This window comes from Vidua macroura, chromosome Z (assembly GCF_024509145.1).
Source record: "Vidua macroura isolate BioBank_ID:100142 chromosome Z, ASM2450914v1, whole genome shotgun sequence".
In the NCBI taxonomy this organism is placed as follows: Eukaryota; Metazoa; Chordata; class Aves; order Passeriformes; family Viduidae; genus Vidua; species Vidua macroura.
In genome coordinates, this window is record NC_071611.1 from 74,747,161 (window position 1) to 74,773,104 (window position 25,944).

General features: G+C 49.2%; 1 protein-coding gene and 1 long non-coding RNA gene across 2 annotated transcripts; both read right to left on the bottom strand.

The window, feature by feature from the left end:
* Positions 1-2,130: 2,130 nt before the first annotated feature.
* On the bottom strand, positions 2,131-3,179 carry LOC128821683 (uncharacterized). The gene is made up of 3 exons (XR_008441210.1): positions 2,777-3,179; positions 2,510-2,602; positions 2,131-2,286 (listed from the first exon to the last, which is right to left on the bottom strand). It is a non-coding gene; the product is annotated as an uncharacterized LOC128821683 (long non-coding RNA).
* Positions 3,180-11,302: 8,123 nt separating this feature from the next.
* Positions 11,303-25,437, bottom strand: LOC128822366 (serine/threonine-protein kinase PAK 3-like). The gene is made up of 13 exons (XM_054004062.1): positions 25,321-25,437; positions 24,758-24,861; positions 23,680-23,818; positions 23,331-23,524; positions 19,599-19,750; positions 17,681-17,744; positions 16,828-16,876; positions 15,429-15,538; positions 14,889-15,006; positions 13,959-14,058; positions 13,331-13,527; positions 12,866-13,000; positions 11,303-11,347 (listed from the first exon to the last, which is right to left on the bottom strand). Exons 1-13 carry the CDS (start codon positions 25,435-25,437, stop codon positions 11,303-11,305), a joined length of 1,524 nt encoding a protein of 507 aa, XP_053860037.1.
* Positions 25,438-25,944: the final 507 nt, after the last annotated feature.

Here is a 25,944-nt window from a genome sequence, read left to right on the forward strand (position 1 = left end):
AGGGAAATAGAAAAGAATTACCAGATGGCCGTGAGGTACTCCCAAAGTCAGTGGCTTGAAAAATCCTGGAAGCAATTCACACAAAAACACATTGGGGTACCCAGGCATTAATAGACCAAATTGCAATTAAATGCACTTGTATGGGGATGCACACCTTAGCTAAACAAATAACACAACAATGCCTAACCTGTCAAGGGGTCAACAAGAGGCAATGGAGACAAAGGGAAATGGGGAGACGGGAATTGGCACATAGAGCGTTTTCCCACATTCAAATTGATTTTACTGATTTGCCTAAAGTAGGAAGGTATAAACACTTATTGGTGATAATAGATCACTTGACTCACTTTGTAGAGGCATTCCCTACCTCCAACTACACAAACAGTAGTAAAAATACTATTAGAAGAGATAATCCCCTGCTACGGACTAGCAGAAGTAATAGACTCAGACAGAGGGCCACACTTTGCCTCCAAAATAATTAAAGAAGTAGGAACAAAGCGGCAATATCATACTCCCTGGCATCCACAAAGCTCGGGTAAAGTGGAAAGGGTAAATGGAAGTCTAGATGTAAATGGTAGAATGAAGACCCTAACATGTGTGAACGAAGGAACAGAGAGAGCAAATGCTCACAGTTCATGCTCAGAAACCTGGAGGATAATGACAACATTACAGGCAGTTGCTGCTATCTACACATGTAACTTCTCAGCCCTCACAGCGCTGACAGGAGTATGATCCTGAGCATCCTGATGAATATGCAAAGTCTGAATATCTATGAGTACTTTGGAGATGGTCAATAAGGAATCACTGCTCAGTGTCACTTCTAAAGAAGGGACGCCAGGGTATCGATTAAAAACTAGCAGCAGGCAGTCCTTTACCCACGGACAAACAACTTTGCATGCTGGTGCTACGTGGCAGAAAGAGCAATTCAGTTCATGGGGGAACAACAACCTGGACCTAATGTAAGTTCTGGGACATTCTTGAGGGCCGCTTTTCTGTATCTTGGGAAATTACTCCAAGAAAATACATGCTGACTCTTTATTTACTGCAGAGAAGAAGTATTAGCCATTGTTCAAGATGATACTGGACTAGCCTAGAAATATTACCCAGTTGTTTTGGCTGGGGAATAGTTGGCTGCTATGGGTTTGCACTTCACTCTTAACATACAGGACGGCTGAAATGTGCAAAATAAAAACAAATCTCAAGCATTTATCACCTGCCTTTTCTCTAGATAGCACTGGCTTTTGAAATCCACACCATTTTCAGCATTGTAACACAACTCAGTGCATCAAAAGACTTCTATAAAAGCAGAGCAAGGAACATAAAACCATGATTAACCATGATACATGAAATAAAGAAGTTATTAATAAGCTTTTAACAGAAATTCTTTAAAAAATAGAAAAAATAATTTTAACAAACACCAGCAGCTTCTGGCACAGAGGTATGCCCTGAAGTACCTCCTTTCAATTGAATTTATAATACACGTTTTGCATTATCTTTGTGCTACGGTTTCCTAACTTGAAGTTTTCTTTGTAGTCTCAGTAGGTAATTTTGAGTCAATAAAATAGATGGACTGTATTTTGAATTATCACAAACCAGGAAAAAACATGTTCTTGTGTTGATTAAGGTCTTCTTTCTTTGTCTCACTTAGAAAACACATCCTTATTTTCTTACATTTGATGCAAAGTCACAGAAAAAGACAGGAACTTTAGAAATTTGGCATGTATCTGCCCTATGAAATCCAACTTCATTTTCAAAGACATAGGTCTTAAACTGCCTCATCATACTATCTCTCCTTTCCTTCACACGTCATTTGGGAATGGGCATTCAACACAACATAAGCAATACTTAAAAACTTAATGGATTTGATTTCGACTTGACACAACAGTAGGACAAAGGGAATTCCCAGTGCTCTCTTAAGTCTCAGGAATATGGCAGTCTAAACAGATGGACTCATTTTAAAACACCTAACAGAAACTGTAAAATGCATCAACATTTCAATCTACAATAGCTTTTACAAGGTTTATTAACAGCTAATTTTTTACAGTATTTGTCATAAAAAGAATGTCAAAACTTCTGTGATCTTTGTTACTTGACATGCACTAGCTGTCAGCCTACTATAAGAAAATAGTACTCTAAAATTTACCTATTACATATGTTAGAATAACACTAGGAAGTTTACTTGTCACAGAAGGTTTTAACCAGTCATACCTCTTTCACCTTGCCTGAGCCAATAACAAATACCACATCATTGACTGTTATGCTGGTTTCTGCTGTATTTGTAGAAAGAATCTGCAATTAAAACAACCAGAACTATAGTTAAAAGCAAAGACAAAAGAGATTAATACAATATCTGACAAAGTCCTCTAAATCGTACTATCTTGCACACAGCAGGAGGTGACTTTCTTCTGATCCAAAGTCGGAGTATTTGAATGAAGCATGAAAACCTGATATCTAATGCACATTTAAGTGTTTTTGAAAGACACAGTGAAAACCTCAACCATAGAGGCTTTACCTGTGCGCATGGTCAGCAAATCTCCTGTCATCAAAAAGAATGCGGTCCCTCAAGCTATCTCATCATATCCAGGAAGAAATATTAAAATCGCTCCTGAAAGAGAAGCAGGTTTGCAGAGTTAAGCAGCAAATTCGCTTAAAATATCCATCAGTACTGTGCAGAGTAGCATTTGGAAGGTTTTACCTATGTAGTGTTTCCAAAAGAAGGGCAGGATTCATCAAAGGCTCAAAGTACAATCATTGGCTGGGAGTGTGTGTTTATACTTACCGGTCTCACAACTATGACAGATGTTATGAAGTGAGTGCATAATGAGGTCCAGATCCACCTTTTCATCAAAACTGTGATGATAAGCTGTCAGTAGTTCTCTGTCCTCTGCGCTAAGCTCACTAGCACTTGCTCAGACCAGGGAGCTTTCATCCAGATTTCCAAAACCTGCTGAAGCAAATAGCAAAATGCACAGACCAGACCAGAATCAAGGCTGTTTGTTTCAGGTTTGCATTCAGCCACCAACTAAGCTTAGATCAACACCAACAAGACTACTCCTTTCCAATTTTAATTTTCAAGTGTAGCAGAACAGCACCTCCAAAATACTCTTACTGTTCACTGGTTTAAGTGCAATCCAACAAAGCATGAAACTTCAATTTTTAGCATAACTTTCAGTTCTTACTCTTTATTGAAACACAGCCATAAGCAAAGTGTCAGAACTCAAAGTATAAAGACACTACTTGTTTACCTGTTAAATAAAAAGTATTTCAAAGCAATGTTTTCCCAAATGTTTTCCTCCCATAAGTAGGTACTATGCAAGTGGAAACTACACTAAAAAGTGTTCTAAAAATACTAGTCTCTGCAAAATGACAACTGAACTGTAACTGTACGTTAATCAGAAACCAATTCTTGAATGACCTAGTATAAATGTCACTTCTACTGAATTTCTTTCATATGGCTACTATGTATAGACAACAATGTATAGACAAAAACACAACAGGTTTGTTTCCTAAATAAGCATCTGAAATTAAAATGGTACATAGTAGAATCATTATCTCTATTTATCTAAGTCACTAGACTCATTTCCTGCCTAGACATATAATCATGATAGCAATGCCCACATCAAAATGATAAAAAAAAAAATAATATGAAAGAAGTCTATACCACTGTAACTATACTTATCCTAGGATTTGCATATAATCAAGTGCAAATCAATAATCAAACATAATCAAAGAAATACACTGACTACACACACCAGTTTTTTAAAAAGCATGGTTTTGAAACATTCCTGGTCTCAAATAAATCCTGCTATTTAGGTCAGACTTAAAGGCACAAAAAGCTAAAAATTGTTCTGATTAGAAGCCAAAATGCAAATTTCCCTTCAACATTTCCCTTCAGCTGTTTCTACAAAGTTGTTTTAGCTTACCTGTAGGATTCCCACAAGTCAACCACCTCTGTCTCTCCCAAGTGCTTAGCCCAGTCCACAGCCATCCTGAAAGAGTACACAGAAATCCTTTTTGAACTTCTCGCTTCAAAAGACACACAGCCTAAGACTCTGAATTCAATTTATAATTTCAGGAATACAATGTGATAAACAGAAGTTCAAATATGTTTCGAATGTCAAAATTTACTATTGCTTACAGTAGTCTGTTAAGTTAGCAATTAGTTTAAATGTTAAAGAAAATTCTTTCTCATTTGTATACTGACAAATCTATGCTTTGGTTTGCCTGTTTGTTTTTTACCAGCCATTAGAGGATTTGCAGTGGATACTTGCTCCCATACTGATCAGCTGCTCTACTTGACTCAAAAAGCCTCTCCCTGAAGCAATCATTAGTGCAGTTGCACTGGTTTCACTGTGCCTATTATCAGCTGAGAATTACAAATGAATAAGTAAATGAACAAATAAACCAGCAAACCAAAGAAAAACATTCTTTCTTTTTCACCTAAAGGTGCTGTGAATGTGGCTTACATGATTTTTAAAATCCAGGCCAGACAGAATTTGTTTTCTGACTTCATCCCACCACTCAGTTCATATGAATTTAACACTACTTTAGACACACCGCAGCATCTGCTAATACTTCAAAACAAGCACAAACCAAAAAATAACTAAACAATGCATTAATTCTGCTAATTCTATTCACTTTTCCAACAGGCATCAGAATTCAAACCTAACAACGTTTGAACCTGGAGACAAAGCAGCCACAGAAGTTAAAGTCATTTTGTTATTGTTTTTTTTCTAATGTAATAAGATGATAGACTTACCACTGACATTTTCAGTTAAATTGATATGGAACACCTGAGCAAAGGCATCAATGACACTATTTGCCCCTTACCTTCATGTCCCAGACCTTGCTATTGTATGCCAACGTAGCTCACATTTGTATTCACCCTTTATCCAGGTGTCATCAGCTTGCTGGGATTTTCCCCCTGAGAGCAGCCTGGGAATGCTGCTTGCTGTCACAGGGCTTTGTTCCTCCCAGGAAACTCCACAGACTCACTTAGCTTCATCCTTTCTAACACATGGCCTGGGTTAACTGCCAAGAGGATGAGCAGTGTAGGCCGTTCCTCAGCAAATGCCAATCCCTCTAAGAAATGCTGATTCCAGTGGGATTTAGGCCCAAGTGCTGTTCTCAGGAGCACTGAAGTTCAGGGTTTCAGCAGCAAGACAAGAGCAGGCAGCTTGGCAGGCCTCCATCAGCTCCAGCACTCACCTGCCTTGCAAATTCCTCTGCTTCCTGTAGCCATTGGCTGAACTCCTGTTCTTGACCTGCGGCCTTCTCCTGTTACCCGTGAGACTGGAAACCTGAGGTACTGAGGCACGTTATGAGGAAGTCTAGAATGAAATGACGGAGGAGAATTCTTCAGAAGCTGCACTTTGGATCGTTTGCCCTGCTTGGTGCTTGCAACTGTCCGCAGTAGATGTGAAGTTTGTGGTTCAGTGAGCTATATGGCCCCAAAAAGAAAAGACTAAGTTAGCTCAGGAAAACCAGGATCAATTTACTCAGCTCCTGCAGGCCGGAAATGAGAGAGCAGCAAATGACTGAAAAATGCAGTACTATGCAGCACGTACCCATCGTGGGCATGACAGAGATTTCAAACCCACATCCATGGAGAATCTGACCTTGCAGGTTTCCCACAAGCCAACGGGAGTGGGTTTTGGCAAAGGCACAAGGAGCTCAGTGTTGGACGGAGAAGTTTGTCAAGAGAAGGGCTGACTTGGGAGCTGGTGGAAGTGGAGAGAATGGGCAAATGCCTCCATGGGTGCACCCTCACTGTGTGAGGGTTGCTCCAAGGGCACCCCCTGCCATGCACAGGACGTGGGCACTGCCCCGTGCAGAGGACGTGTCCCTGCCATATTGCCAACATAAACGCTGCTCCAGTGTCATGCAAACACATATGGGTGATTTGTTAGTCGGCATCTTTTCCCCGCTAAAAAATCGTTCTTCCTTCAGTGAGCCCTACAATTTGCTGGTTGATGTTAGCCACGCAGTGAACGGGCGGGAATGACAGGCATTCCAATTTAGGGAACTGGTTTTAGTCAGAAGCATTGGTGGCCAAAGGACAGGGTATGTGGGCTTGGTGCCTGTTCTGCGTTCCTCTTGGATCCTTTGAGCTATGGGTTATGCACTTCAAGCGGGTTTTGTGCTGCTTTGGGACAGTGTGTGCCTTGTCAAAGGAGCCCTTTTTGTCGCCTGATGCCATAAAGTCTGTGGACAAATGCAGGCATCCTTTTATTTTCAGCTGCAATTCTAGGGTCTGCAGACATGTGCAGGTGTCTTTTATTTTTGCCTTCTTCTTATACAGTCAGCTGATGGCTGCATGTGTCCCTTTTTCCCCTTTTCCTTGCACAGTCTGGGGCAAATGGGTTCCTTTTCCTTCTTTGTTTCCTGGCCTGCAGGCTCGAGCAGCACTGATCAAATGGTGGAGTGGATCCACAGAGCAGTTGGCAGGGCATTCTTGTTGGTGTCATCCTGCAAAGTTTTTAATGGTCTGACAGGTAAGTAAAAGTTTTTTGCTGGGGCAGCAAATTGAAACAAAACTGGCATAAAGATGGCATATGTTTGGTAAAACTCCCGCCAACAGCTTCAGCTAAAAAGGGGGTGTCTCTTGCCCAGCAGGGTGTCTGAAGGCATCCTTTTTTTTTCTCTGTGCTCATAGGGTCTGCAGACACATGCAGGTGTCCTTACACTCTGTGGATTTGTGCAGGTGTCCTTCTTTTCTTTTTTTCCCCTGTTTTGCTGTGCAGTCCGAGAATTCATGCAAGTGTCCTTTTATCCTCCTTTTTTGGCACAGTCTCCAAACTCATGTAAGCGTCCTTATTTTACCATTTTAGTTGCATGATCTGGAGACTTTTGCAAGAGTCCTTTTTTTTAATCTTTTCACGGCACGCTCTGGGCATTATTGCAAGTGGGTGATTTTTCCCTTTCTGTTTCATGGTCTGTGGACTGGAGCAGCATTGCTCAAATGATGGAGCGAGTCCATAGAGCAGTCGGCAGCGCTTTCTCCTTGGTGGCCCTCGCCGTACTGCCCGTGGTGCTGCCGGGCAGGCCTCAGTAGCTGTGTCTTGGGCAGCATTGCCACCCCTCAGCTCCGTCTGTCACGACTCCGGCCCCGACTCCGCTTGTGGCTCCTCTCGGGGCCCGCGGAGGACACGCGCGGCAGGGCCTCACTCCCGCCTCCGCTGCAGGTTCCCCGGACTGAGCTCTGCCACTCGGCAGCGTGGCCGCCCAGCCCGATGCCAGTGCCCTGTTCAGATGGGGATGCCCAGCCCGAGGTGCCTGGGGGGCCGTAGCGGGGAGGTCGGGGACCGTTCCCAGCCCTGGCCCGAACGCCAACAGCCACACCTCGCCTGCAGGGAAGGCCCTGCAAGAGCGATTCCGCTGGGTTACCTTCAGGGCCGCGGCGCCTTGGGCACCGTCTGCTTGGGGACGTGCCTGGCGGACAACGCCCCGGTGGGTGGTGGGGCTGGCAAGGGGCGGAGTAGGGGGAGGGCAGAGGAGAGGGAAGGCGGGGCTGGGCAGGGTGGGATCTGAGCTCAGCCCGCTGCTCCCATTGGCTCGCAGGTGGCCATCAAATGTGTGTCGCGGGATTGCATCCGTCATTAGGGCGAGCTGGTGAATGACTTGGGCCAGCGGCAGAAAACAGCACATGATGGGTGGGGTAAGCTGAGGCCCGGGAGAGTGGAAGCTGCCAGGACGCCTCAGGAGAGAGCTGACGTGAGCTCAGTGGAGGGCTCAGAGCATCCTGGGCTGGGTGAGGGCTTCCAGACCCCTGGCACGGCATCAGCCCCACTGACGGCATTGTGGTCTTCTTGCAGCCCAATGGAATCCGCGTGCCCGTGGAGATCGAGCTGCTGGACAAGGTGTCCACTGGGTTCTATGGTGTTGTTCAGCTCTTGGATTGGTGTCAGCTCCCTAACAACTTCGTGTTGGTGATGGAGCGCCCTGAGCAGTCTTAGAACCTCTTTGATTTCCTTCTGCCATGGGGGCTCCATGTCGGAGGAGGTGGTGCAGGGGCTGTTCCTCCTGGTGCTGAAGGCCATGCAATACTGCAGCAGCTGTGGGGTCCTGCACCGGGACATCAAACCAGAGAACATCCTCCTCGACCTGGCCACCGGACAGGCAAAACTGATGGACTTTGCCTGTGGCACCGACCTCCAAGACACAGTCTGCCCACACTTTGCAGGTGAGCCCACCCAGGGCTGTGCTCCCAGTTGGAGCCGGCATCTCATGGCCCAACCTGGCTATGGCTCCGGGGATTCCCCCGTTTACTGCCAGTCAGGGGCACACCTATGAGCCACAGAGATCTGCCCGTACGAGGCAGAAGGAAAGATCAGAAGAACCATTCCACCTTCTCTCGCTGCTAAGCCAGTTCTTCTCTTCCTCATAAAGACAAAATGCAGTTTTTCTGCACATCAATGGCAGCTTATCGCTCCTGCAGAGCTGAGAGGCTTTTCCCCCTCCTGCTGTGCTACAGGCAGATTTAGCAGCATTACCTAACATGGATACCCACAGAGGGACCACAAGCAATTGACTTTGTGCCACTTAATCTCAAAGATCACCACTCTCAGCAGACACAGATGGAAGAGACTTGCGCACTCCCTGTTTGCCCTGTAGACGCACACCTGGCTGACACAGCTTTCCCTGATGGAGAAAAACAACAAGGAACAGCTCCCTCACAGCCGTGCAGCCCAGAGATCTGCAGGGCGCCATCAGCAGCCGGCTTCATAAGTGACCAGTTCTGCTGGGATGGAAACCAACCACCAAATCCTCGCTGACTTCAGTGGCAGCAGCAGCAGCGCCTGCGTCTGATCCCTAGGTCTGGGGCTGGGCTGGACAAAGGACACACATGTCACACGGCCCCTGAAGGATGTGACTTTGGAAACAACCACCTGCCACTGTCTCCTGTTGTTCTGCGGTAGGGTCACAGCAGCCTGAGGCACTGGGCAGCCCTCAATGCCACCTGAGACTACAGATGACAGGCCCTGGCCTCCGAGACCAAACACAGGGGGAAAGTCACTCTCCAGATGGAGCTTGCAGATTGAAAAGGCTGCCGTGAGCAGCCATATCAAAGGGCAGACAAATGAGGCCCTCCTGCTCTTTAGCTGTGCCATGCAGCTACACAGCCCTGGGTAGACACCGCAGAGCACAGGGACAACAGAAAGCACAGAAAGAGGAACAAACCCAGCCAAGCACAGAGACTTGTCATGATTGCTGAACCCCAGACAACCCCAAGCGTGCCATCACCCACCAGTCCTTTTCTGTTGACAAAGAGCAGGTCCAGCGGGTGCCTTGCCTTGCTGGCCAGGGTCCTGCCAGGCTGTTTCCTCTCTGCTCTCCTGTACTGCCAGCAGATGTGCCCACCTTCTTCGATCCACTTGCAGAGCCTTGTACCTATTAGCCATGGCCACGTGGGAGGCAGGAGCAGTCCACAGAGGAGACGTGCCGGCTACACCGAGCAGGAACCAAAAGCCTCTATGTGCCCAGTTGAAAGCCTGTATCTCCACAGGATGTTTTGGCTGCCCTGCTCTTCACTGGGTTTTGGCTGGAAATGCAATTGCCCTTTCTTCCTCATCCAGAAATCCATGGTTGGGGAAAAAGCTAGCCAATGGACAGCATTCCAAAGGCAGTGTAGGTTGGAGCTGATAAATGGAGGAGATTGTTGCCAAATCCAAAACACACCAGAATGCCCTTTAGAGGGACTTTCCATTTTTAAGAAAGAATGGCCAATTCAGAAGGGAACGTAGAGCCTTATTCCATGGCTGACAAGGAAGGCAATCGTCCAGCAGGCTTGGGAGTGTATAGGACTTTTATTGTGAGTCCAGCTCCAAGCTGCCTTTGGAGGAAGTAATCCTGAAGTGGTCCTGGTCATCTCTTCTGCTTCCTCGATTGCTTCACTGCAACTTTCCTTCCTTTTCATTTGAAAAGCCCTTAGAGTTGGGATTTAGATGGCAGGGGCCCATGTGATCTGGAGAAGGAATAATAGAAGTACAAACAGTCATAGAAACAATAGCAGTATGAAACCAGCCCTACAGCCAATCAATTTCTCTGAAGTATTTTGTCTCCAAAGACTGGTGACAAGTCTGGAGTCTAAAGGGAATCTAGGAAGCCAAGTGTTCTGATCAGTGTGGCCAGACTAGCACACACACCTTCTCTGAGTCATTGGCTAGGTCACAGCCATCTGCTGCTCCCAAAACAATCCCTGCTTTTGTCTTTACTGTAGAGGGAAGCTCAGGCAAAGCCCACCCACTGCCAGCTGCCCTCAAAGGCAAAGGGAATGCCCCAAGTGCTCCCTGCCTGCATCCAAGCACCACAGTGGCTTCTGTAGGGAGTCCAAAATGTCTCTCCCAACACCAAACGAGGAGGAACGTGTGTTACAGGCCATGCTGAGGCACACACACTATAATACACTGCTCGACTGGACAAAGAATGCACAGGACGTACTCAGCAGCTTCAGGCACCTCCTCAGCAGCCTGAGAGCCAGCCCTCTCCCACAGCTCCAGCCTGGCTCTTCAGGGGCTTCCCGTGGGACCTCCCTCCTTCTGAGGGGAAGCTCTGGGCTTCCCTTTCTCTTTGGGCCTGCAGCGCCATTCCTGCCTTCCTCAAACCTGCGCTCTGGTAGCCTCTCACCAGACCGCTCCCTGAAGACACAAAAATCTCTCCAGCACTGTTTACCAAGGGCCAGCTAAGAGACAATGCCACCCAGACAGACAGTGTCCAGAGAAACAGTGCCCATAAGGGGCCCAGAGGAGTCCAAAACAACACACAAACTCTCTTTTCACACTCTGTGCCTCTTGACTCTCTCTGGTTCTTATCTTTTCTCGCCCAGGCTGCATGATGGCAATTTACTGCGTCATCTCAAGCAGCCTGTTCTCTTGCTCCTTCTGTACCTCTGCCAGGAAATTTTCCCCTTGTGCCAGCAGCTGCTGTGCCTCCAGACGCTGCCCTTCCGACTCCTGGTGAGGGGAGGAAGACACTTCCACATGAAGTGCCAGCCAAACTCCCCAAATAATCAGTGGAAGGTTCATGCCTCACACCACCCCCCACCTGAAAAGTGCACGTCAGTAGTGACTTTGTGCCCTCCAGCAATGCTGTCCCAGGCAGAAATTCAAAAGCAGGATCAGCAGGTGCGAGGAAAAGGAGATGCCACCTTCCTTTCCTGCTCTGATGGCTGCCTGTTTCCTGGCCCCTCTCCCCTCAGGATTTCTACCTGTTCTCACAGGTTCAGTTCTCCAAGTGCTCAAGTGGTCCTTGTCATCTCCTTTGCTTCCTGCATGACTTGGCTACAGGGATGACAGCAATCAGGCTGTCAGAAGAGGTTTAAGAGAGGCTCCGCTGACTGGAGAAATGGATGCTGTCCAAAGGGGAAAAGGAACAAACCAAATTAAAAGAGACAAAGGAAAAAGGAACCATTCTTTTCCAAACTGACTTCCTAACAGGGTCAAGCTGGATTCCTCTAGCCCCCAGAAATACACAAACATAGGCGGCCTGAGGTCACCATCAGCACATGAGCCTTCATGTCCAGGATGCTGCTAGCACAGGCAAACATGGCCCAGAACTGCACTAGTCCGTTCCTCAAGGTGTCATCACTTGCTGGCATTTTTGTCCTGACAGCACTGTGGGATTGCTGCTTGCTGTCCAAAGGTTTTGTTCCTTTCAGGAAACTCAACAGACTTATTCCACCTCCTCTTTTCTACAGACATGGGCTATTTGAGTGTCCAAAAGAGATGTGGGGCATTGGGCAGTCCTCAAGAGACTCCCAAGGGCTCTGAAATTATTGACCGCACGTGTTGTTCTCAGGAGTGCTGGACACGCAGGTTTTCAGCAGCAAGCCAGGAGCAAGGACACAAGCAGCAGGGCACAGATGGGCTGAGCTCTGGCTTGCAGAAGAGCAGTGTCTGCCTTGGCATGCCCCCCGCTCCTGTGCTGGCTGGCATCTTCCTTCTCAGCAGGAACAGCCAAGGAAATGGCCTGGTCACCAGCTCCTTGTCTGCCACAAAACCTGGCAGCAAAGCCACAGCAATTCTCATCTACTTGAGCGGGCCAGGCAGCACATGGGGCTGGCACAACTCCTGCTCAGCTGTCCCCGTCTGGCTGGCAGAAACCTCTAAGGCTGGGGCAGGAGGGACAAGCTGAGTGGCCTCGGATGCTCACAGTGAGCTCCCCCACAGCCCCTGCCTTCCCATGGACCAATCTAGAACCGCTTGGTTCTAGACTGCTTTTGTTGTGTTCTTCAAGCCCCCGTCCCTGGCATTGCAATACTTCAGTTCCTTTGCTACCAGGTAAACATGAATACACCACCTGAGAACAAAAGAGGGTCACAGAAATGACCAGAAGCTGGGAGCTCTCCTCTGAGGAACGGCTGGGAGAGTTGTGCTTGTTTAGCCTGGAGAAGAGCAAGCCCCAAGGAGACCTTTCAATATTTGTAGGGCCTTCTAAGAAAGATGGGGACAAATCTTTTAGTAAGGCCAATTGTAAGAGGACAAGGGTGAATGGTTTTAAGCTACAAGACACTCGATTGGCTCTAAGGAAGAAAGTGTTTACGAGGAGAGTGCTGAAACACTGGCACAGGCTGCCCAGAGAGCTGGGAGGAGCCCCAGACCTGGCAACATTCAAGGTCAGCTTGAATGGGACCCTGAGCAACCTGATCCACTTGAAGATGTCTTTGCCAGTGACTGGGGTTTTGGACTAGATGACCTTCACCGGTCCCTTCTAATCTCAACCAGTCTTGGATCCTGCTTGGTTTTCATTGGAAAAGCACCCAGAGTGGATATTGCTATGTGGGGGGGCCCATCGGAAGCCCTGGAGTTTGGCCGAGGAACAAACCCTGACAGGGAACAGCTCTTTGGGCTGCAGCCGCTTTGCCTTGTACCTGCAGAAGTTCCTTGGCAGAGCCTCGCCTGTCCACATCCATCTGCAGGCAGCAGCCCAGAAATTCACACAAGCCAGAGGGCAGCCTGAGCTTGTGCAGGTCTGGTACGCCTTGCTTGCCTATCAGGTAGTTAGCCTGAAGCCAAAGGAAACATGAGACTCTACGTGATTCTTCCATATCCGTCAGTGCTCACCTAGACCCCATCTTTTAAGCTCCAGGCTGCAGTGGCAATTTCTTGCCTAGCAGATGGTTAGAGATGAGCCTTCCCTCCCAAAGGAAAAAAGGCTCCAGTGCAGCCCCAGCTCTTCCAAGCTGCAACAGGTCTTGCCTTGACAGCTGATGCCAGCCCCAAGGACGTTTTTACAAGTGGGCCTTGGTGGAAGCACTTTAAGCTGTGGGCATGGGATTTTGTCTAATGGACACAGAGGAGAAGGACACCGCTCTCTGAGCGTATTTGCACCTTACCCTCTCACTGGTTTCCCGAATATAAGGAGCCTCTCCTTTGGCCATTTCTATTCCCACGATGCCAAGGGACCAGATGTCCACTTTGGGGCCGTATGGCTCTCTTCTCACCACCTCGGGTGCCATCCAGCAAGTGGTCCCGACCATCGACCTCCGTTTACTCTGCTCAGGGCTGAACGGAGCACAGAGGCCAAAATCAGCTGAGGAGAAAAACAAACACTGCTTCAAGTAGGGAACCAAGGAAAAGGCTTCCTCACTCTACGTCTCAGAATGCAGTGCTGAATCGAGCTGGAAAAGCAGCTGGGCTCTCATTCCTCAGGGCTGCAGCCAAGGACATGTGCAATTGTCCACTTAGCAACCCCGCCACCCCAGGATTCCCACCCTGGCTTTTCCTCAGGCACCGGAACGTTTACACTGTAACTCTCTCCCTTTGGAAGGAACACACACACAAACCAAAGTTACTCTTGCTACCTTCTTGCTCTCTAGACCACTCAGCCCCTTACAGCTGCGCCCTGCGCTGGGAGAATGCTCCCTGCCCTCTCACCAGCGCCACTGCTGGGCACCCGGCAGCCGCTCAAAAGCAGCCCCACACCGCCTCCCCGGAGCGCTGCGCCTGACCCAGAACACCCACCCAGCTTGACGGAGCCATCCCGGCCCAGAAGGATGTTGTCACTTTTGATGTCTCTGTGGATCACCTGGTTGGCATGAAGGAAAGCCAGGCCTTGCAGGCACTGGGAGAGAAAAAAGAAACAGGAGGCCAACAGTTAGCCTGATCTGATTTCATCACACACAAAAGGACACTGCTCCTGAAGATTCACAGATCTCAAAGGAGCAGTGAGCGCTGGCAAGAGGAAGTGCTTGCTGCTGCAACACTAGGAGGAGAGCAGGGTCTTTCCAAGGCAAGGCATATTAGCGCTTGAGAGGGAAACATCAGTCCTTGCTCAAGACTGTCCCCTGCAAAGCCAGTCAGAGTGATCCCTGCTGCACTGGATGCGCTCTCCCTGTCTGGAGGACAAGCAATGGTTTGCCAAAAGAGAAAAAGTTCCTGCCTTGGGTACCAAGGGGATCACTGTCGGGTGGGAGGCTGGAGGACAAGGGTTATAGGGCTTCCTCGACAACAGACTTGGAAGGAGCTCATTTGTCAGTTTTCAGTAGCAAGCAGCATGGTGGGTGCCGTGCCATCCTTTGAAGTTGGGAATGTGACAGATGAGTCTCTCTTTGGCTTTGCTGCTGGTTTAAAACTTGGACACCAGCACCTTTGTGCTTACAGGCAAAGAAGGCAATGCAGAAAGGTTTTGGGCAAAGGCTTGGAGAGGCAAAGTGCAGAACAGAAAATACAAATGAAAACGAGACAGGGAGTTCAACAATGGTCTAGAAGAGTAAAGAACAGACTATAGTAAGGGCAGGGACACTGGCAGGCAGTTCACTCCCAATGCTCTTTCTTCTCCAAAGCATAAGAGCAACACAGAAAGAAAGCTCTGAACATGGAATCACTCGCTTTGCAGCGCTTTTGAGGGACGAGCCTGTCCAAGCCATCCCAAGCACAAGCAGGACCCCTTACCTCCCGACACACTGTTGCTATGTGTCCTACAGCCATCCTTTTCATGCTGACCACATCAGCTAAGGAGCCTCCATCCATATACTCCAACACCACCAGGACATCCTCACTGACAAGGTAGCTGCAAGATGAACGCAACAGAGTGGAGCTGAATGTGAGCAGCTGAATTGCCGGATGAAGGAAAGACTGCAGCTGAGTTTTGTTTCCAGGTCACTGGTAAATGAAGACGGAATCAAATGAAGACACACTCCACCCAGGCTATCCAGTGCATGCCATCTGTGCCGTCTGAATGAGGAAGGCACATCCGTGGAAAAGGAGGCTGTGGGTATTCTCAGCTCAGTCAGAGAGAAAGAGAAAGGTTTTCTAATCAGGCAAGAGCCTGGGAAACATGCTGCTGGCTTAGTAAGAGAGCCAGGTTTCTGAGATCGATCTCCAAGCTATTTCTGCCAGGAAGCATTCATGGGGACAAAATGCAATCTCCTCCCATGCCTTGTGCAGGACTAGATTGATGTTGAAAGATCCATTTTCTGCCAGAATATTTACCTTTCTAGGTAGGTGACAATATTGGGGTTCTTATATTCCTTCATGACCAGGATTTCCTTCAACACATCCTCGCAGCCCTGCTGCTGGAGATTAACTTGCTTTACGGCCACCTACAATGACATTGAAAAGCCATCAGGAGCGGACATTACGAGAGCCTCTTTCTCCGTGCACTCACGGGCCTGGATGCCTTGTCACCTCGGCAGAAATGGACACTAAACCATCAACCACAAAGCGCTAACAGCACTCTCTGTACCTGCAGACTTCTCAAACAGACTTTGTTTATCACTACTATTATCATTCACACATGTTTTGCAAGCCAAAAGTAATTTTACTCCTGTGAAGGTAAATTGAAACCACTGGAAATACGTTAGCATTTCTAGGGGCTTTCACCAGCCTTTTGGAGATGGCTGCCATTCTTGACTGGGTGCCAAAGGAAACACACACCTACATGACAGGGACCATGCTGTCCAAGAAAGAACTCCAAGGCGACTCAAAGTAAAGTTGCAATCCTAGCACATCCTAACTTCTTCAGTTTGGGCTTCGCAACTCTGAAGAACAATCTTGAACACGGTTTACACCGTGGAATTATTGTCATTTGTAATTCTTTAGTGGCTTTAAGAATGAATAACCCTTTATGTGGTACCCTATGGATGCACGGCAGGTCATAAGCAGGGCTTCGGGCTTTCGGACGCCTCCTCCACCTCCCTCCAAGTGCAGTTCCTGAGCGCAGCACTGCAGGTGGATAATGAACTACCAGAAAGATGCAGTTGTATTTGCCGAGAGCCAAAAAAAAGAATTAAGGACTATGAACTTATTGTCCCAAAGAGCAGCGGCACTCTCCAAGACACCATGTCTTCAACACAGGATCAACACAAGGTTGTATTATTTAAGGCTCTTCATCAATTTTTTCTCATTGATCTGTACGCGCATGTGTGTGTGTATGTGTGTGTGTGTGTGTGAACTAGGTTCCCTAGGACTGAAAGGCAAAACTGTGCTCCAAACAAGATCTCTCCTTCTTTAGGACTTGCATTATATTTTCAAACTGAACCACGTGATGGAAAACAATGGGAAATCCTATCTGTGTCTGAACCTGGGCTTAAGAGGAATTGGGCTGGAATGATGGCTCTTGCCATCTGCTAATCTATGCATGTTTATCCAGGAAGTCCAAGCCAGCGTGTCCTTCTCTGAAAGGCACCACCGCCATCCTTGCATTCATTCAGGTAGGGAGGGAGCACAAAGTCTGTCCCAAATGCATTTTGCAGCCTGCCTCTGGACAGGCTGCTTCTGTGGGACAGCCTTTGCAGCAAAGAGTCAGGCGGCCCAAAGCTTTGGCCACGGATCACATCACAAGGGAAAGCACTCAAGGGCTGCAAAATCTGAATGGGCTGTTGGCACTTACCGCTCGTCCTGTGGCAGCATTGAAGGCCTTATAAACGGTTCCAAACCCCCTGGAAACAGAACAGTGGCAAGAACAGAGAAGTTGGTCAGTGCTGAGAAGCAAAAGGCAGCCCAGGCAGGAGCTCTCTGCTGCCTGCAGTGTCTCAAAACCACCAGGCTTTGTCTACTCTTCAGCCAAAGGCACAGCAGCCCAGCAGCCCTCTGCCACGCAGAGTGTCCAAGGGAAAAGCTGGGTGCAACTGGAAGAGAAAGGGCTGCTACAAATCTCAAATGTACACACTAGACTGTGCATGCGGGTGTTTTCTTCGCCTTTTCCTTCTGGCATCTGTGCCTGTGGCGTGCCTTTCCAGGCAATGAAACATACAGTCCTGCTGGGCCTTCTCACCACTCTCTTTTCATCCTACCTGCCAAACTCAGGCAACACCACACAGCCTTCCTTATTTTCCTGACCACGGAATGTTGTTTTCAGCAAAATGCTACTAAGAAATGCTACTGACAGCTGCTATCTGACAGCTATCAGGTGGGACGTTGCTCTCTCAGGTTCTTCTTCCTTCATGAGTGTGGCCAAATTACTTTGAATCATACAAAACCATGTCTCCTGGGAAAATAGGCAAACTGGCGCCACATGTTTGAGGGACAGGAAGGCTTCCAGGTCCTGCTCCTTGAGGCAGGCAAGATGTCGTCAGCATCCAGTGATCTTTCATGATGCCTTGTACTGCCTCAGCACTGAGACAGGGACAGACTAAAGCCAGGGCCTGAAGATGCTTGCAGCTTGCCTGACTTCCCACGTGATATTGCAGCACCAAAAAATACCTGGCCCATGGTTCTGTAGAAGTAAGCGTGGCTGCACTCACCCACTGCCAATAGGTTTCCATCCAGTGTACTTCTTCTCTGGATCTCCCAAACTCACCACACGCCCTGAAAAACAAAATGCAAGAAGCACACTTCAAAACAGAGATCCTGACTTCCAGGAGATATGAAACTCAGTTCCACTCACATCAACAAGAACAACAACAGCAGCCCCAGCAAGACAGGTAGCTCTGTAGCACACCTGGCCTGTACAGAGCCTCATTCTCCACACTCCATTGAAGGGTTACCTTGAGAGGAAACTAAGCCCATGGAAAAAGCATCAGAGCAGACAGAGACCAGAAAAGGACAGGCACCAAGGCAGAAAGAATATTGCAAAGTGAATTCCGGGAGAGGAGGGCACCTTCTCTACCTCTCAGCAGTTTGCCTAAAGAATGCCTTGACATTTTTAGAGAGCAGCAGCTCATGCTATAACCAAGAACAGTGGCTCTAAGAATTAGGACCCTCTTCATTGATGAGCAGGCTAAGTTCTGAAGATGACTTTGCCCATTCCCCATGTAGTGAAGAACTACAAGTCCTTGTCTTCAGCCTGGCGTGCAGCAGTCACTGGCACTGGACTCAGCCCCTTGAACACCACCCACGTGCCCCATCTTCCCAAATGGGCACAGCCCAGACGGGGAACAAGGACAGCGCCGCTCCTCAGGCGCTGCCGTGACACAGACACCTGCACAAATGAGATGCTGATCCTTTCATCAGTCCAGGCAAAGCTGCAGCAACAGGAGGGCAGCTGCAACCTCACAGCTAAGGAAGGCTCTAGCCTCTGCAGTCACACCAGCTGTCAGTGGCAGGGCAGGTATGACAAAAAGCTCGGCAAAGCCCACAAATGGCCACTGACAGCCACTGTGAAGAAGACAGAGCCAGACTGAGCCCCGTTACAAGCTGCTGACCTCACTCAAGACAGAACATGATTGTCTTTGACTTCAGACCCTGGAGCAGTAGATCAATCCACCTTTTGTCCCAACAGCTGGTGGCAGACACTGAGTAAACTGGGCTCTGTTCTGTACCTGACCGCTTATTCTCTGACAGCACTGCACTGGCAGCTATTACCAGTGGCAAGAAGCAACTCAGTTGTACTGCAGGATCAGCAAGGCCTTGGTGTGCTTTCCTAGAGTACGATCTGTGCAGGGATTGAGGCCAATGCTTAGTATTCCAGGAGTATTTACCAGCGGGCAGTAGCAGTACAGCGTGCCTGGTACCAGAGGAACATGCAGCAGAGGCTTCCTTCTTTGATGCATCTTCCTAAGCATACAACTAAGATATCAAAGAGGGACTGTAAAAAGAGTATCCTGTTTTGCTTCTTTTGGGGCACTTTGAAAAGAACTCTTCCTCTCTGATTCCTCAAGATTCTTCTAAGAATATCATTTTTTAACTTCTAGGGCGTACTGAAAAGACCTCTTCCTCTCTTAATTGTGCTGTCACCTGATGTTCATTTCAAGGAGGTCAGGCTAACCAAAATGGAGGATTCTTATCAAAAACAACTGTAGAAGGAATAGGAGAAGTACTAGGAGTCATAAAAACAACACCAGCATTAAAAAAGCCCCACAGCCAATCAAATTCACTGATGTATTCTGTCTCCAATGACTGGTGACAAGTCAGGAGTCTAAAGGGAATCTAGGAAGCCAACTGCTCTGATCCGTTTGGCCAGACTAGCACACACATGTTCACTCGGTCACTGCATAGGTTGCAGGCTACTGCGGCTCAGGACACAATCCCTGCTTTTGTCTTTATTGCACAGGGAAGCTCAGGCAAAGCCCACCCACGCCCAGCTGCCCTCAAAGGCAAAAGGAACGCCCCAAATGCTCCCTGGCTGCCTCCGAGCACAACAATGGCTTCTGTAGGGAGTCCAAAAGGTCTGTCTGACACCAAAGCGAGGAAGAACATGTGCTACAGCTCATGCTAAGGCACACACTATAATGCGCTGCTCGATGGCACAAGCAATCCCCAGGACGTACTCAGCAGCCTCAGGAACTGCTTCTCTTTCTCCCGGCTTGAGAGGGCCGAACTGCTCACACTCGGGTTTTCGGGCTGCGGAGAGGAGGCTTCTTCGGAGGATGCTGCTGCAGAGGCAGCTTTGATGGCAGATCCTGCGTCCATCTGGGACAAGAAATTTGTGTGTGTCAGAAAGGTGCCTGGCAGAGATGCCCCAGACAGAGCATTTCAAAGGCAAGCCCTTAGGAACAGCACTGGTGCTGTTAGGCTGCAAGCTGAGCTGCCAGCTCTTCCACCTCCAGTCAAACCCAAACGAGCAGTCAGAGACCACAGCTTGTCACAGTCAGCCGTAGTAGAGAGTGCAAAAGGGAAAGAACAACTTCACACTTCACCCCGTTCTGAGGACTGCATTCACCATGGACAGGGACAACTTGCTCAGAATCTGTGTGGGTCACCATGCTCGCCTGAGCAAACCCCTCAAACAACAAAGCGAGCACTAAGAGGCCAGCAGAAATACATTCAGAGGATTGCTGGCCCACCAGCCATAGCACTAGCCCTGCTGCCCAGGGCAGCAGCTGAGATTCAGCGGCCCAGTAAGTGTCCTTCTGACCAGCTGCCATGGAGACCACAGAGCATGGCGGTCAGAGACATTGCCCCCATCCACCTGCTGCTCTGCAGGGGAAAGGCAGCAAGGGCAGAGACCACTTGTTGCACCACTGCAGTGCCTCCTGCTCTTTCACTCACCTGCTTTTCTTCAGCTGGGCTGTACTGCAGCAGGACCTTATGCATCCTTTCCATTTCTTCTTTGTGCCTCTTCTCCATGGCCTTCATCTTCCCCTGAGCTTCCTGCAGCTCTGCCTGCAGCTTGATATTCTGTCAAGAGGAATCTTACTGGCATCTGCAATCTCGCTCAGGTCTCCTCTTTTGCACTCTCAAAAGCACTTGTGTTCAGCCACTTCCTTCTGCTTCTCTACCCAGCTCTAACCCTTCCATCCTAGCTCTTCTGCCTGCTGCTCAGCACTGGAGCCTGCCAGGCTCTGTGCTTCCAGTGCCTGATGAGGGAAGACACACTTCCAGATGAAGTCCCAGCAATGCGCCCCAAAGAAAAAAATGGAAGCTTCATCCCTCCAACAACCCCCGTACCTGAAGAGTGCACACTAGTGACTTTGTGCCCTCCAGCACTCCTGCCCTAACAATCAACGTAGGAGGAGGCCCAACACGTGTAAGGAAAGGAGAGGTCACCTGCCTTCCCTGCTCTGATGGCTGCCTGTTTCCTGGCCCCCCTCTCTTCAGGATTTCTGTCTGTTCTCAGAGACTCTGTTCTCAAATTCCCCCTGCCCTTTAATCAAGGAAAAGCTGCAGATGGACTGCAGGACGAGGACGAGGCCAGCACCTCGATGACCCAGTCACAAGACAGGCCACCAGCTGAAATACCAGCAACACGGGGCCTGTTGCAACTGCTTCAGGCTCAAAGGGAAGACTTCTGTCCACTGTGGAAGGACAGAAAGCAAGGAAGCCAGTTGCTGGCACTGCACTTGGCAGCAAGGTCAGCAGCACTCTGCTGCATGGCACGAGGCTGTGGGGAAGACGCTGCCCCTTCGCTGCCATGCTTTGGGTGGCGACCACCCAGCCTCCTGGGGAACTTGGCTTATGCCCGTGCTCAACCTGTGGCTGCATATACTGTCCCAGCATTGTCCTCTGGGTCTTCACAGGCCTTCAAGTAGGAGCCCTTGAAGCCCTCTGCTGCCCGGCCCAGCAACGTGTAGCCTACAGCAGATGCTTGCGACCATGTCACTGACTCAGGCTGCTCTTCTGCTAAGCCAGCCCTCCAAACTTGCCTGAAAACTTCAGGGATGTATTGTTCTTACCAGTTCTTCCTTCGCTTCCTCAGCAGATTGCCAGAGTCTCAGAGCCTTGCTGCACTGCTCTTCTGCCCAGCGGAGCTGTTGAGCCATGTCTTCACATTGCTGCTTGCTGAGAGATCTTACAGCCAGCAGCTCACGACGAAGGCCCCTCACATCCTCTGCAAACATGACACACGGCAACAGTCAGAGACTACACAAGCAGAGGAATCTGCTGACCTTAAGCCCTTTCAGTTTCAGACCAGGAGGAACCTGCCCTCAGCTCCTTCACTCCTCAGAAGCCCTGCAGACAGAGCTGGCTTCGCAGCAGCTGCACTAGGCAGGGCGATCCCCAGAAACAAAGCGCACCAGCCTCTCACCCAGTATCGCCTCCTTGGCCTGCGTGGCTGTGCGCACTTGGGCTTCCACACGGCTCCTGGCTATCTCCAGCTCTGATACGTGCTGCTGAGCCTCCAGCAGGCTGCTTTGCAGGCTCTCCTTCTCTGACCTACAAGTTGTGAAGATGAAGAGCAATTGTTCCTGGCACACAGGGGCAGTTTCCCCAGTATGATGTGCCTTAAGAACCCTACACCTTAGTATGGAAAACAGCTTGCATGGAAACTCAGGTACAGCAGGACAATTTTACCACTTCAAATAGCAAAGCAAGCCCCTCCAGGTGACTGGGCAGCCTTTCCTCATGATCTAGCCCAGCACAGAAAGCCCAGCTGAGTTTGAGCTCAGCGGACAAAGCTCAGATTGCCGTTGCCTGACTTATCACACACGGGTGGCTGTGCCCACAAAGTCTCTGCCAACGAGCAAAAGCCCAGCCTCTGCTCACAGCCCTCAGCTCATCAGCACTTCCAAGTCCCTCTGCAGGGGGACAGAACAGTGTTCTCCTGCCTGACCCGTCAATGTTTCATGCTATCCACGGTGTACGTATAGGTACTTTGTTTGCCAGGCACTCTCTAAGTAAAAGGGACTGAAGGAATTCACCAAACGATATTATTGGAGTGAAACCTCCAGCTTCTAGCAACATGAGTAGGAAACCAGAACCAGGTTTTTATCTGAACAAGAACTGTATAGGAAAGGGAGAGATGGACAGGTATCCTACCATTTAAATCACTGGAAGTTTGTGAACAAGAACACTTGCTACCTTTATTTATGGCTAATTAAGCCAGTAGTGCCCAAATGACTTGGCACTCTTTAAAAAGGAAGAGGGACCAGCCAAAGGGACCTTGACAGAGGTTACAGAGGTGGGTGGACAAGTGGGCTCAGTGCTCAGCAAGAATCCCTAGAGACTGTTGAGAAGTCACAAGACCTTTCCCTGCTGCTGCTGCTGCTGCTGCTAATAAGCTACTCTAGGTCCTGCATCATACTCCACAAGAGTGAGCTCTGAAGAGTCTCAAGATTTTTTTTCCTTCCATCTTCAGCTGAAGCATCAGCACCCTACTCACAACATTCCCATGTAAGAGCCTTGAATTCTGAAAATCCCATGTCAAACTACTTGGCAAAGAAAAAATAATGTTTAGATGCACCGAAGGAGAAAGCAAAACCAGAGGGAAACTTCTGGTTTCAGGAAACATCTGCATGGTTTCCTTGGTACTCAATTCAGTGCCAAGTTGGTTTGCTTTGCACTTTTCACGGGAATGTGCAAGAGGTCCCAAGCAGGCACCCAGAAGAGCTTGGAGAGCTTGAGTTGGCAGAAAAATAACATTCAGATCACAGTATCCTTTACTTTTTTCTCATGTCTCTTTGCCTCCCTGTCTGAGAAACATCAGGAGAGCACACAGGAGGCAGTAAATCCTGACATAATGCTCACCACCTTTGTAATTCCAGACCTTCAATCATGTCCCCTCCCTGCCTTTACCTGGCCTCTGCCAGCTGCTCTGAAACGCCTCGTAGGTCCCGCTCCGTGGCTGCCAGTCGGGCTTCCAGGGCAGCGTTCTCTTGCGCCAGCACCGCCTTCTCTCTGCACACCTGGGACAGTGCGTGCCCTTGGCGAGAGAACTCCTGGAGCAGCTTCTCCAGACCCCTGTGGGCTGGCCGCTGCGGGCGGCAAACCTGCAAGTGGGGGGGCACCATTTTCCAAGAGGAACAACAACAACAACAACAACACAGTCTCGCTCTTAGCTTGCTGCCAGAAGCAGCATTCAGGGGGGCCTGGCTAGGACCAATCCCTCTCCCACAGGTGCTGCCTAGGATTAAGATGAGCGTACCTTTGGCGCTGCCAGAGGAACTGCTTCCTTCAGCAGATCCCTCTGAGGCTGTGATTCCTCCGCTGTCTGTGCCGCCACTTCAAACACCCTCTCTAGTGAGGAGTGGTGCTTTCCCTCAAATGCAGACAACTGCTTCCATCTACAACAAGGGGACGGACAAACAAGCCTTTAATTGCAACACAGTCTCCTTGCAAAACCAGCACTACGTACCATGCCCCACATAAGGCAGTCTCGGGGCCTTCCAACAGCCCTCTACTTCCACCTCAAGAGAATGTTGCAATTCCCTCTCTAGACCAGCATCTCTCTTTGTCATTCGTGCAGGTGAAAGAGTCGTCACTGAGGAAGTCAAACAAGCTTCCAGAAGCCACAGAACATTTGCAGAAAGCTCTGGTACTCTCAGTGTAACAGCTTCCTGCCTGCTAGGTCTAATGCTCCTTTCCCATACAGTGGATACCGAACTTGCAAAAGCTTTTCTTTGGCTAAGACCCTCTTGGTAAGTCCAAATGAGTAGTCCCACAATTACTCTTGCTTTCACTAGTGAAACAAGGAAAGAGCCTGCATGTTGCAGCTTGGGGAGGTGGTGGGTACGATTTTCCAATTCAATAATCACAGGATCCCAAGATGGTTTAGGCTGGCAGAGACCCCAGGAAGCCTCTAGCCTAGTCTTCAGCTCCAAGCAATTGGGGTCAGAATCTGGACAGGCTGCTCAAGGCTCTATGCACCTGGGGCTTCCAAATTTCAAGGGGTGGAATCTGTACATGCTCTCTGAGGCACTTGTTCTGCTGCATGATTGTCTTTCCAGGTCAATGCTTTGCTTTCCTTAAGCTCAGCCTGAACCTCCCTTGTTTTAACTCTCGTCTAGTTCAGAATGCTTTTAGTCAAGGTTTGAGAAGTGAGTCCCAGGAGGCAGCTATGCTCTAGATCAGTCGGCATCCAGACCTGACCTGGGCTGCCTTCTCCTGGCTGTGCTGAGCAAGTCAAACTATGAGAAAGCCAAATTTGTTCTTCGACCCTGGGCCTCCAAAGGCCCAGCAACGCTCACCCCTGCTCAGAGGAAGCGAGAAAGCTTAACACATACCTGAACTCCTGAGCGCTGCGCACTCTATCCGTGCTCTCCTGCCGCTCCGCCTCTCCTGCCTGGACCGAGGAGTCCTGACTGGCGAGGACCTCTCCTTGAGGGACCTGTAAGGAATGGGCAGGGAAAACCACAAAGCAGCAATAAGGAGCAGGGAAGTTGGCTCCTGAGAGCTGGCAGAAGCAGCAAGCAGAGACACAGCTCATGTGAAGGCAAAATCTGTTGTGTGTGGGGCTGTTGAGGTGGTGTTTAGGTGCTGTTTATGTCCCAACTAACCCTTGAGTTGCTCTGGAAGTGTCTGAGTAGAAGCAGGGAATACTTCCCTGCTCAGCTCTGGTCAGCTGGCTTCCCCTCAGGATTTCAGGCCTTGGAGAGCAGCCAATAGGAACTGCATTCCAGCCCTTCACAGACAGACCTTGTCTCTGCCATGCAGAGCAGCTCAGGATTCTTCTCAACAAACTTGGCTCATGTCACAGTTAAGGGTGTAGTCGAAGCAGTGACTGTAGCTACCTAGACAGGGCATGGAGAGGGGTAGGTCCCTGCAGGCAACAGTGGCTCCTCCGTACCCCGCAAGGCGGTGAACTGCGCCTTGGGACCTCTCCCTCTGCTGACAACAGGGAGCCTGCACAGGCTCTGTGCACAAAGGGGCTGACTTTTGCACCAGTAGCACTAAGGGACATCATGCTACCGCTTATCTCACAGCAAGGGAAGTTCCCAGTCCCTGTGAGAATGCCAGGAAAATGGTGCCTGCATGGGAAAGTTCAGATCCCATTTCCCACGGGTCAGTGGCTGGGCTGAAGAGCTAGGTCATGGCAGGACTCCAGCCCACAGCATCTTCAGCCACAAAGGGCAAGTGCTGCCTGCTCACAACCTTGCAGCTCTGCACTGCACCAAAGCTTTGCACTGAACCAACCAAAGCTGCCACTCCTTGGTGCAGGATGCTCAGGCCCTGCACTGACGACACGTGGAGGTTTGTTGTCCTTTGACAGGACACCTCCCCTTTAGCCTCCAGAGGAAGAGAGAGAGCCAGAGGAGGTGCTCTGCAGACAGGCAGCAGCGTGAGGGACAGGGAGTAACCTGTCATTTAGAACCTTATGTCTCCTGAGCTCTATCCTCAGCTCTCTTCAGCAGAAGTCATGAATTTGGAGACAAGTGGGATGCTCAGTCATTCAAACTCAATTCAAGTGCAC